This window comes from Furipterus horrens, unplaced genomic scaffold (genome assembly GCF_987537825.1).
Source record: "Furipterus horrens unplaced genomic scaffold, mFurHor1.1.pri manual_scaffold_2, whole genome shotgun sequence".
NCBI lineage: Eukaryota > Metazoa > Chordata > Mammalia > Chiroptera > Furipteridae > Furipterus > Furipterus horrens.
The window spans coordinates 43,133,750-43,146,562 of record NW_028327172.1 but is presented as its reverse complement, the minus strand read 5'-3'; the positions used below and the strand labels follow the sequence as shown (position 1 = coordinate 43,146,562).

The 12,813-nt window shown below is 37.5% G+C and overlaps 1 protein-coding gene across 1 annotated transcript; it reads right to left on the bottom strand.

The window, feature by feature from the left end:
- Window positions 1-7,693: 7,693 nt before the first annotated feature.
- LOC150018347 (olfactory receptor 51G2-like) lies at window positions 7,694-8,689 on the bottom strand. Its single transcript, XM_090267729.1, has one exon. It carries the CDS (start codon window positions 8,687-8,689, stop codon window positions 7,730-7,732), a length of 960 nt encoding a protein of 319 aa, XP_090123855.1. The 3' UTR covers window positions 7,694-7,729.
- Window positions 8,690-12,813: the final 4,124 nt, after the last annotated feature.

Genomic DNA, 12,813 nt, shown 5'->3' with positions numbered 1-12,813 from the left:
ATGGAGCATGTGAAAGGGGGGAGCTTGTTCGAATACCTGAGATGCCACAGCCTCGTGACCTAGGAGGCAGCGAGACCCATGTTCCGGCAGCTCCTGTCGCCAGTGCAGCACTGCCACCAAAAGAACATCGTCCACTGGGACCTGAAGCCAGAGAACATCCTGGTAGATGGTGAGCAGAACCTAAAAATAGCCGACTTTGGCTTTAGTAGGAGGTATACCCACTACAGACTACCAGTATCTGTGGCACCACACACTACGTGGCCCCAGAGATCTTCCGGGGTCAAACCTATGACGGCCCAAAGGTCGATGTGTGGAACCTGGGTGTAATTTTGTATAAGATGCTGGTGGGGCATTTGCCATCTGTGGGGAGCTGGTTGGGGGAAACGAAGAAGAAGATCCAGGGAGAGAAGTTCACAGTACCAGACTTCCTCTCCGAAGAAATGAAAAACCTTTTAAAAAAGTTATTAACCCTCGATCCTGGGAAAAAGCCACCCCTGAAAGTCATACTGAAAGACCCCTGGGTCAACATGGTCCAGGGGGAGGAGCTGAGGGACTGCAGGGAGCCACCCTCGGGGGACCTTGACCCCCAGGTGGCAGACAGAATGAGGGGCATGGGGTTTACGAAGCGGGATATTAAGAAGTCGTTGTCAAAGAAGAAGTTCAACAGGGTCATGGGGACGTACCTGATCCTCAAGACAATGACAACGAAGATGAGAGGTCACACTATAAAGGTAAAGCCCTGCTCCACCCCTGTCTCCAACATTGGGAAGAGCACAGAAGAGCCTGCCCTCCCCGGCCCCCAGTGTGCCCTGGTGCCGCCCCCACCACCCCCAGCCACGGCAGCACCAGCAAGGCTGCAGGAGCTCCAAAAGGACCCACTGATGACAACCACGTCCAGGCAGCACAGGGCGTGGCCTGCAGAACCTTCAGGTTCTTCTTGAAATGTCTGTGCTGTGGGCCGTCCAGTCGCAAGCAGCGTCGCAAAAGGACAAGAGTCGTACAACATAGTTTTTAAAGCTGTGGAAGGCCTACAGCACCAGAGGTGGACTCAGCTGCGGGTGAGATGGTGCCAGAAGTACACCCATGTGTGCCGATGACAGGACCCGGTCTGGTGGACGGTGGACGTCTGAGCTGCCGCAGCATTTTCCACACGGAATTTACACTGGAGTGGATTCAGCATCTCCGTGGACTGCTTTTTCCTGTGGCCCTTCTCCCCTCCCCTCCTCTCCCTTGCTCCCATGTTTGTGGGGGTTCTTAATAAAATACTTAGTTTTTCCAAAAAAAAAAAAAAGAAAAGAAAAGAAATCCAATCCATCTTTACATGACTTTTTAAAATTTGAAGATTCTTAGAAATTATTCGGTGCATCCATTTTGTGAAATATATAATATTTCAATATTAAGCAATTGTCAACAATAAATTGTTGCGGACAATTAAACATTTCTTATTTATACTTGAAGAGAGGAATGAGCAGAAGTTTATTTGAACAGTTTTTAAGCATAGACGCTAAACTAATTAATAAGAGGAGCTCTTACTCTTCAATAGTAGGTAGATTTTAAGGTGGCATTGAAGGGAGAGTAAAGTTGGAGGCAGTACTGTCTTTTACATTGAATCGATATGCATTCTTTCTGCAACCACATTAAGGTTTACACCAAAGGCTCACTGAGATTCATACTACATGATAGTCAAAAGATGATGTTTGTCATTCCTCAAATAAATCTTATACCACTACATATATTCATATCAAGGAAGTGCATCAAAAAGAAATAGTACCCTCCCCTCCACACCCCCACTATTATTAGGGATTTCTGGACCCAAGGGTAGGTAGGACGACGACCATGTCCAGCTTGAAGCAGCTAGAGGAGCTTGAGACCTTCGCCCATTGTCCTTTACAAGATTACAAAGGGTCTTAATATCTGAGAGGGAGGGATAGTTATTTTTTACGAACCATGGGTATGGACTTGGGGGGGGATGCTGGGGGAGGGAGATACTGGGTGGAGGGGAGTAAAGGGGAAAAAATTGGAACTACTGTAACAACATAATCAATAAAATATACTTAAAAAAAAGAAATAGTAATTAGTAACAAAATTGAGTAAAACAATTTTATAAATTTATACTGTCCTTTAATTATTTCTCAAATTCTTAAAATTTTAAGCTTCACAGTTTTTTTCAAGGTTGAGAAATCAATTATTTAGAATTAATTAACCTTAATCTTAGTAAATTTGAGCTTATTGACTGAGACTATATCTCTGTCATTGTTTTGTTGTTATTGTTGTTTGTTTGTTTTTAAGAAGAGAGAAACCTTGTCTTTTTAGACTCTCATTATATCACAGCTTTGTCCCTATTCCATTCTCATTTGCCTTTCTTAATCTTAACTCAGCTGATTTCAAAGGGCAGAGAATCAATTTAAGAGGAAGATAATATTTACCATTGGGTTTCTAGCCTCTCCTAATTATATATTCTATTGATTTTTGTTTGTTTGTTTTGTTTTGTGGCAGTACATTTGGAGAAAGTTTTAGGGAAACTATACCTTCTAATAGCTCCTAGCTGGTACCCAAGGGCACAGGTCCTCTTTTGTTTCTCTAGATATCCACTGCACTGAAGCCGGGGCTTCACCGCAAAGCTTACTAATACCATCCTCAAACATATTGCCATTTTTCTTTTCCTTTCCAAGTCCCACAATACCGACTCAGCCTTTACAGCACCAAAGCTGGGACTACGTCTCTCTTCAGTAAGAGTTCAATGGCAAGGAGTTCACAACGAAGAGTAATTTTACAGCAACCTGCCCAATGCCCTAAACATCCTTTCCTTGGGGAACACAGAAGGTTCCCTCCAGGGCTTAAAGGTTGTCATTACCAAAAGAGTTTAGCAAAGGGCTATAGGAGGATTCCTCTCTAACTGAGAAAACTTTGACCATCTAAGTGTGAATCTTCAGATTATACCATCCTCTGCTGCGACAAGTCTAAAATGTGTGGAAAAAAATAAGTTTTTAAAAAATTCTCTCATTCTGGTCACTAGATCTGACCGCTTAGGCAGCAGTAAAATAAAGCAAAACACTATTATCTGAGTGTTGGAAAAGATGTTTGGAGTTGGGAAGGACTTTCCAGGTGGTGGGCCAGGAAAAACCAAACCACAACTGCTAGAAACAGCAACATGCACATTAGGTACTACAAGACTAGGAGTGCTTTTGTGCTACTGGAAATCAATATCTAAAGCAGGAATAATAGAAATATGAAAAAGGAGTAATTTGTGTGCCATGCTAAGAAATTTTAACTTTCATATAAGTGGTATCATATAGTATTTTTCCTTCTGTGACTGGCATATTTCATTTAGCTTAATGTCCAGATTTACTTGTGTTGTCAAAAATGACAAGATTTCCTCCTTTTTAAGAATTAATAATATTTCATTGTATTTATATATCATGGTATCTTTGTCCATTTGTCCATTGATAGACTTTTATATCATTTCCATATCTTGGTTAGTGTGAATAATGCTGTAATAAATGTGGGAGTGTAAACATCTCCTTGAAATATTAATTTAAATTTATTTGACTATATGACCAGACATGGGAATGCTGGCTCATACGGTAGTTCTATTTTTAATTTTGGAGGAATCCCCACACTGTTTTCCATAGTGTCAGCAGTGATTTACATTCCTATCAATGGTATATAAGAGTTCCCCTTTTCCCAGGTCCTTGTCAATACTTATCTTTTTGTTTTTGTTTTCTGACAGCTATCCTAACAGGTATGAGGTCATATCTCATTGTAGTTTTGATTTGAGCTTCCATGATGATTAGTAATGTTTAACACCTTTTCATATATTTGGTGGTAATTTGTATCCCTTCTTTGGAGAAATGGCTATTCAAAATTCACCTTAAATGGAATTACTTAATGGAAGTCTGTCTTGAAATACCCTAAACAATTGTAGCTGGTGTTCAGTGGTGTATCCCATTCTCCCATGTAATCAAGGGATGATTTCCATTTCTCTTTTCCTATTTTTAAATCTTTCTCAATTTAGCATAACTGTATTCCATTTTATAGCCACTCTTATGTGGTCAGCCCTGCAACAAGTCAGAGAATAAGTGAATGGGTTTTGATAATATTATATTAATTTATTGTTTGTAAAAAGTTCTATTACCATTCTACTGAGAGAATTAATGAATAAGAGAGTAATCCTGGGAGTCATCATTCCTCATGCATATACACTTTTGCTCAAAGTAGACTTCCTCCATTGTGAATGTAATGTTATATCGCAGCTGCACATTAGTAAGTATTCAGGAATAACTAAGATCAGAGAATATGGTGAAGTAAAACTGGCATATAAATATGCAGAGGGAAAAAAAAAAAACTATCTGTCCTGGAGTGCATATATCTTTCTGTGTGTGTGTGTGAAGGGGGAGGACTTGGCTTAATTCCATTCCTGATTTCTTTCCTGGTCCAACTTCTGTTATTCAGGAACATGGGCTGCATCCTTGTTCTTGTCTTTCATGGCCTGTTTTTGTACAATTCAAATAATTTTATGTGCTACTTAATTTTAACTATGTTTTTATACTTGCTGCCAACATTTTGAAGTCGTAGACCCATCCCTAGGTCATCTGCAATAATTCTATGCTCTGTAAACTTAGATATGTTATAGACTGGAAACAAAGAACCATACACTGTGGCTCAGGCAAAGGGAATAGAAGGGTAACCATTATGAAATATCCCCAGACACTTCCCTGTAACGGTCTAATGTGTTAAGGGAAAAATCTTTCAGAACTTTATCCCAACTGATGGAAGGAAATTCCTCTCATCTCCAGCTCCCTCAATTTTCCTGTTTTATCTAAGTGGAAAAGGGGTTCATGATTCAATAGATCGAGCATGTTGTAGTCAGAGAAAAAAAAGAAAAAGAGCCTGAGGGAAAAAGGAAGACCTTTGAAGAAATCCTTGTGAAGGTCACAGCTCTGAAAAACAGATCCAGTAAAATCCCAGATCCTTTTAAGATCTAACTGGAAGATTATTGTATGCTTCCCTTCTCCACATGCCATACCTTACCACCAACCCAACAGGGTTCCGGTATAATAATAAAAAATAAATTACAGCTAAAAATGGCTACAAAATACTGATTTTTTTTTATAAGGCAAAATACATTGAAAAACATAAAGTTAAGAGGAGAATAGAGAACAAGGAAAACAGCTTCTTGTATCTATAGCTATAGCAAATACAACACAACTTCTAGTCATATTAACCAAATCCTCACATTAAAGACACATTTACCTACTTTTTATTGCCCAATAAAACATGTCTTAATTTAACAAAAGTTACAAAGTGCCTAAAAATAAAAATAAAAACATGCTCCAAATAGACAAAGCAATTCATCATAAAAAGAATCTGCAGAAGCACTTTCTCGTTCCTTCCAGGTTGAAGGCTGCACTTCCCCACCAAAGATGTTTCCCCAGACCTGAGCGGAGAAAAGCAGTGTGGAGTAGAGCCCAGCAGAGCTGACCAGGGGCCTTGCCCTAGGGCCACCTCACCCAAAGGCCTCCTAACTAACAGCTGTGCTGTTTTCACAGCCTTGTTATATCATGGTTGAGCTATTTCCAGTGAATAAAGTTTCCTTCTTCCATGCCGCCCCAAAAGAAAAGAATCTGCACAATATGTAATATCAAATGGAGACTTTAAATATCTATGAATAATATAATAAGGGCTCTAATGGAAATAGTAAATGTGAGAATAACCAGTGGTATTGTAATCAGAGAGACATAAGCTCTAAGAACAGCAATACAAAAGGCAAAAAGAAAAACAAACAAAAAAACAACAAAAAAAGAAGATGCTAGAAATAAAAAATGTTATAATAAAAATGAACAATGCCTTTGATAGATAATCAGTAGACTAAAATAAAATAATAAAAATGAATCAACTTGAAGGTCAATAGAAATTTCCCAAGAGAAATGCAAAGGAAAATAAATAAAAACACAGAACAGCACATCTGAGAACAATGAAACAATATCGAAGGGTGTAATATATATGTAATTTGAATACCAGAAGAAAAAAGGGGTGCAAAGCAGAAAAAAAATGAAGCAATAATGGTTGAGAACTTCCATAATTAATTACTGAAACCAAACTATAAATCCAGGAATCCCATCCAACATCAAAGAAAAAATAATACCAAAATTGATGCAAAAAACAACAAAACTGAGATTGTTACAAAGTGCCTAAAAAGGAAAATAAAAACATGCTCCAAATAGACAAAGTGCCTCTGCAGATCTTTTTAGGCACTTTGTAATGTGATTTAACTAGTCAAGTTTCATTAAAGAGAAGACACCAAAGACAAAAAAAAATCTTGAAAGAACCCATTGTTGTGGAGGGAACACTTACCAGTAGAGGAACAAGGATAAGAACTATAGCAAAATTCTCCTCAAACACAAGACAAGCAAGAGGATTTTTTTTAAGGAAAAAAATTGCTAACCTAGAATTTTATATCCAGTGAAAATATTCTTCAGACCTTAAGGGATATATGGAAATGAAGATTTTATCAAACCAAAAAAGAAAAAAATAATAATAAAGAAAGCAATTCATTCAAGCATGCAAGCTAGGTTATTTTCCCAAAAGGAATGTTATATGTCAGAAATTTGGTTCTCCACTAAGAAAGGAACTGTGTCAAAGAGGAATAAATAAAGGTAATATACAGTCTTATTTCTTTACATCTTAATTGAAAAAAAGACCCTTTTACTTATAGCAGTAAAAGAAGCAATGTTCTGGGTGATTATAGCATATAAATAAGCAAAAAAAAAAAAAATCATATTACTAGGGAAATGAGGGAAGAATTGAAAATACTTTGTATTAGATACTTGCATTAAGTGTGAATAGTACAGAGATATTTGAAAGTAATTTAGGATAGTTCAAAATGTATAATGTAAACTCAAGGGTAGCCAGTAATAAGCAAAATATATAATTGATACCCTGAAGGAGATAAAATAAAATTACACAAAATTCTTAATTAAAATCAGAGAAGGCAGAAAATTAGGATGGAATACTCTTAGAAGTGAAATTAAGAAGTCCTCACAGGCTTGATTGTCACATATCTAGAATTACATGAACATTTAACCTGGCCAGAGGTTTTTCTCAAAAATGTAACCCACTCATTCATTCATTTATTCTTTTATTCAGCAAATACAAACCAAATACCTAATATATGGAAAGCGATACATTAAGAAAATGGAATACAATGGTTAACAAGAGGTAAAGAATACCTATACTTATTAGGATTATACTGGGTGGGGATTTTTCAAAAATACTTCTAATATCACTGAATTGCAAACATGCCCACCACCCTATTTGCCAATAATTCTTTCTTCTACACTCTCAAGCAAAGCATTATATGCATCTTTAAACCTTTGTAAAGTTTCTAGTTATTCTTTGAATTCCTTTTATATTTAGAATAACAGTTCTCTTCTTGAGCCTTAAATAATATGAGACTTTCCTCTAATGCAGAGGCTGTATGTCAGTTATAGTTCTATCTCCACGCTCTGTAACAGTGTATTTAACATGGTAGGTATTGAACAAAAGTTTGTTCAATGATAAATTGATAAATGATAATATAGTTACTTCTACTCATGAATGAGAACTTCATGTGGAAGATGGTACTATCTCTCTGACATTCTTCTACTGACTACGGGACTCACTTTATGCTCAATGGCTCATAATGCAACTAGGACTAAAGTTTCTTCTGCCTTCTCTTTCTAGAAAGGACTTAATGATCTTGAGTGTCTCTGATGCCAGTGCCGCCTGATCTGAAGAGACGCAGCATCCTCAGGCGGATCTGCTTGGTCTTAATGGTGTAAACCATGGGATTGAGCACTGGAGGAGTAAGAAAGTGAAGATAGGAGAGCAGTGCACGGCTGCATGGGGAAGCCCACCTCCCAAATCTGTGGATCATGGACAAGCCAATCATAGGTGTGTAGAATAGCAGCACCGCACAGATGTGGGAGACACAAGTGTTGAGGGCTTTGAGGCGCCCCGCCTTGGAGGCAATGGACAGCACTGTGTGGAGGATCAGCCCGTAGGAGAGGACGATGAGCACTGCGTCCACACCCAGCGTGGAGAGCACTACGAAGAGACCATAGGCACTGTTGATGCGCGTGTCAGCACAGGCCAGCTTCATGACATCGGGGTGCAGGCAGTAGGAGTGGGAAAGTAGGCGATTGCGGCAATAAGGCAGCTTCTTCAGTATGACAGGGGCGGGGATGTGGAGACCCACACTGCGCAGCATGATAGCCAGGCCCAAGGTGGCAATCCGGGGACTCGTGAGGATGGTGCCATAGCGCAGGGGGTTGCTGATGGCCACAACACGGTCAAAGGCCATGGTCAGCAGCACAGAGGACTCCATTATGGAGAAGGTGTGGATGAAGAAGAGCTGGGCCAGGCACACATCCACGGCCACCTCCCTGAGACCCAGCGTGTAGATGGCAAACATGGTGGGCAGTGTGGATGCAGACAGACCCAGGTCGGTCACTGCCAGCATCGACAGAAAGTAGTACATGGGTTGGTGCAGGGTGGGCTCTGACCTCACTACCCACAGGATCAGGCTATTCCCTGCCAGAGATGCCACATACATGGCACACAAAGGGATGGAGAGCCAGGTGTGCACAGCCTCGAGGCCTGGGAGGCCTGTTAGGAAGAAGGAGGTGCCAGTATTGTTGGAGTGTGACATGATGACCTGGAGGGGCAGAACTCCAAGCAGATGTGCATTCACAGGGCCTACAATCGAAAGAGTTGCTGTGTCAGAGTCTGTTCTATAAACCAAGACACTGCAAAAACTCCCCAAAATTCTTCTCTGATAATCATGGCCTTATAAACTACCCAAGTATTATGCCTGGTTCATATATAGGGAGTTCTTTTAAAAAGCTGTGTCTGAATTATTTGAAGAAATCTTGCATACACATAAGGCTGTCTCAGAAGCCATGCAACATAATTTACCCCCAAATCAGAGTTTGAAATACAGCTCTTAAAAGGGTCTAAGAATTGCTTGCAAGTCTACATTACACATTTTGGGACATGAACTCTAGCTTTCAATATAGTTCGTGTGTCTGATTTGGAACCAGAATCAAGGTTCCTCATTCCCAAAGTTTATTTTTCACATGGTGTTTCAATAGGTGCTTCTCCAATATATGATCATAAGAATTTTGCACAGAGACATCTTTCATAATAAAACAATATGAAGTAATTCCTCTTTACACTTGTATTAACACACCAATTCTTATCACACATACAATTTAAAATATAAACCTATGGCAAAAATTTTAGACATTTATATAAATATAGTTCATTCTCCAATATAACAATTCATGTGAAATATTAAATAGAATGATTCTTAGAGAATATTGAACAGGTAACTAAAAGTTTATCTATTACTATTCTGCAATATTCTTATGAGATTATAGAAATGAGATAAAAAGGAATGCATTTGCCAAGAAATCAGGATTTAGTTCCACTTGTAAAGTAGTTTTGGAGAAATACAATAATCTAGCTTTAAATCTGTCTTTTCTGTGGTCTGCCTCTTGAACTTTGCCCATTGTTTTACCTCCTGTCATCTCAACTACCCCCTTATTTTTAATCCATTGGAGTTCCGTTTTTTTTTTTTTTTTAGAACACAGTAAAGAGAAATCAATTTGAAAGCATCAAACTTTTTTTCCTAACTATAAGCAAAGGAAGAAAACTTCTGGAATTGTCCAGAAATACAAGACATTAAAGAATAATAACTAACAAGAACAATTTATTTTTGTAGAATCTTATTCAGTCATGTATTTGGAGGTTTATTAGATAACATTGATTTTCTCATTATTTTGTCACCTTTCCTCTCCTGTGTCTTGTGGAATACAATTCAGTATTCTGTCTTTTAAAAGGAGATCCATATAATAATGAATTCCGCCACTTCTACTTTTGCAGGTAAAAATTGCAAATACAATTCATTACTATTGTATGTCATTTAAAGCACTTCACAACCCATTTTCACTTGTACCATTTAAAGCATCTCAATCCTCAGAGGATGGTAGGTCTGTTTTGTCAGACTAGCAAAATTATTTGTTAAGAACTCAAGTACACAACTTTGCTAAATTGTCATGGATCATAAAAGGAGGATTCAAGACTGGAAACAATTCTTTCTGACTCAGTAATGTTTATTCTTGACATTATTGTTTGTAACTTAAGAGAAATGTCAGATAGATTTAAGACACAAGCCTTATCCTTAAATTAACATAAATTATAAACCCCACGAGTTCTTATTTTTTAAATTTCTTATGTTATTGTCATTTCTGATTTGCCTTTTATATTCTAGCACTTCCAGAATTAAACTGCCCTAGGCACTGTTCTATATTCCAGAAATGAAATTATTAAAAAATTAACAATAAGGTCCTCAAGTAAAGTAGACATGAGTCAGTATTATTTTAAATATGTTAAAATTGCAATGTAGAAAGAGAAGGAGGTGTTCGTTTAAAGTTTGAGAGTTCAGGCACTACCTCTCTGAGGAGAGGTAATTGGAGGAAAAGCAAACGGCAAGAAGGAACAAGACAGTTGGAGGTCTGTGGGTGCATAGGTAGGTGGGTGAGTGAGTGATTGGTAGGAAATGTAAAGAGATGAATCAGGAAAAACCTCAAGTTATCAGCACACAAGATAATTTGGAGATAGGTATCTGTAATAGCTGGAATCATAATAGAACTAAAAGAGTTAAGAGAGCAGAGACAACCTTCTAGAGCCAACACAATCACTTAAGAAAACTGCTTTATACCTGACTGGGGATTGGGAGTATTTTCTTCTGTGTTAAATATCTATCTAGTGGCTCTGAATGTGGACTCTGGGCATCAGCAATGGCATAAGCAGCACAGAACTTGCAATAAATGAAAACCATCACCCTCCCCACCAATCTACTAAATTAGGATTTCTTGGATTGAAGCCCAGCATTTGGTATTTTAACAAGCCCTCCAGTTAATTCTAATGCAAACAGAGGTCTGAGAATCACTGAGTACATAGATAGGTATAGTATCGCTTGATAAACAGAAATAAGCAATGCTGTTTAAAGCCCACTAAAGCAAGGAAGTGGAAAAGAAGCAAAGGTAATAGGTTAAGAAAAAAGAAACACTCTTTGACAAAAAAAAAAAAAAAAAAAAAAACTTCTTCAGTGCTAAGCTCTGAGATGAGGCCCCAACGATGCCCAGGCACAAACACAAGATTCTTTCATTGGGATTTTCCAAATGATCTTACCATTGATCATTAAAGACCAACAAGCATATGGTGATTATAATAAATAAGGATACCATGTTTTTCCTTTTAACTTGGTGTGCAAAGTAAAAAAAGAAAGTTAATAAGGTAACCTGGATGTTAGCTAAATTCTGCTGCTGTAGGAAGTTAGACAAACTGGATTATCTCTTCTATGTATAGATTTATGAATTTCTATTCAGCTACTGACAGATGGAGCAAATGTGAAATCAGGTGAGGAAATGTTCAAAACCATTGACTGGGGAGAACTGTGCATTCAAATTAAGTGTCTAAATGTCCTCTGTGAAGCCTCCATGCTATGTTCACGCTACACTGTCACTGTCCTTTTGTTTAATTAGAGAAAAAAAATTAACATTTCTTTGACAAACTGAAAGGTCCTCCATTTTAGTAATCAATTTCAAATGCATAGATATAAGCACAATGAGTATCCATAGTGTAAGCAGACCCAGACTTCCTTTATTTCACTTATTTATCATTTGACATTGAGATGTTCATATACATATATGAAGAATATTGTTTTTACATATTGCACTAAGCTGACTACCTAGAAATTTCATGAGCTTGTATGTGTGATGGTGTTTTTTTTTTGTTTGTTTGTTTTTTTACTTTCTAAGAAATACTTGTTAAGTGAATGGATTTAGCATTAAGAAGCAGAAGAATATAGTTGAGAAGGCAAGGCCTCTGTTTGTGGTCCTGGCTTCAGTACAAAAACACTGAAAGAGAAAACACTTAAACAAAATTTGGGCTTAAGCAAGAGCTATTTTTCCAGTGTCAAGAATATACTATGAGCTTCTTCCTTATAGAAACAATTTCTTTTGGCTTGTCAGCACAATTTTTGTCAGATATAAACCTGTGGCATCATAAAGCAGACAAAGTGGGGTGTCTTGCTGGATTACCTTACACCAATGTCTGCTTTCTTTGGCAAACACATTAGGATCCAATCGACAACATTAAAAGCCAATATTCTGTCATAATAGTAATATGAAATAATAAGAAAATGGGTTTCATGTTTACAAAGGATTTGTCTCTTGATCTGTATACATAAACCATGCTTATTTCAATTTTCCCGTTCACTAAAAGATAAAAATGGGTAAATTGTACTAACTTTTATAGCATACCAATTTTATATGTTTAATTGATGATAAAATAAGGTAGAGGATGAAAGGCTTGAAGAGTTCCACGTATCATGTACTTAGAATGTAAATAATAATTCTAAATATTTGTCCTTTATTTTTTTTAAAGTTACTCAACATGATCAAAATGCAAGGAGTTTTCTCAGAGATGATTTTTGAAGATTTAGAAATAATTGCAACTAATCTTGATTACCCTGGGTTTATCAATTTACATAATCATTTTGTTACCTTTTATCTTGCAAGAAGAAATAGATTGTCTTTTCAAATTGTCTTTAGAAATGAGCAACTCCCCATACCATTCTGCTCCTCAAACTTTTCCTCATCTCAGCTTGTCTCCCTTTGAGGGGCATAGAATTAATCTTCTTAGAGTTTCAGGTGCATCTCTCTCAGGCTGTATTTAAGGCAAGGAGAATTTTGCTAGTAAATTACC

Coding starts and splice junctions, on each gene's coding strand:
- LOC150018347 (XM_090267729.1), bottom strand. CDS start 8,689: ATGTCACACTCCAACAATACTGGCACCTCCTTCTTCCTAACAGGCCTC.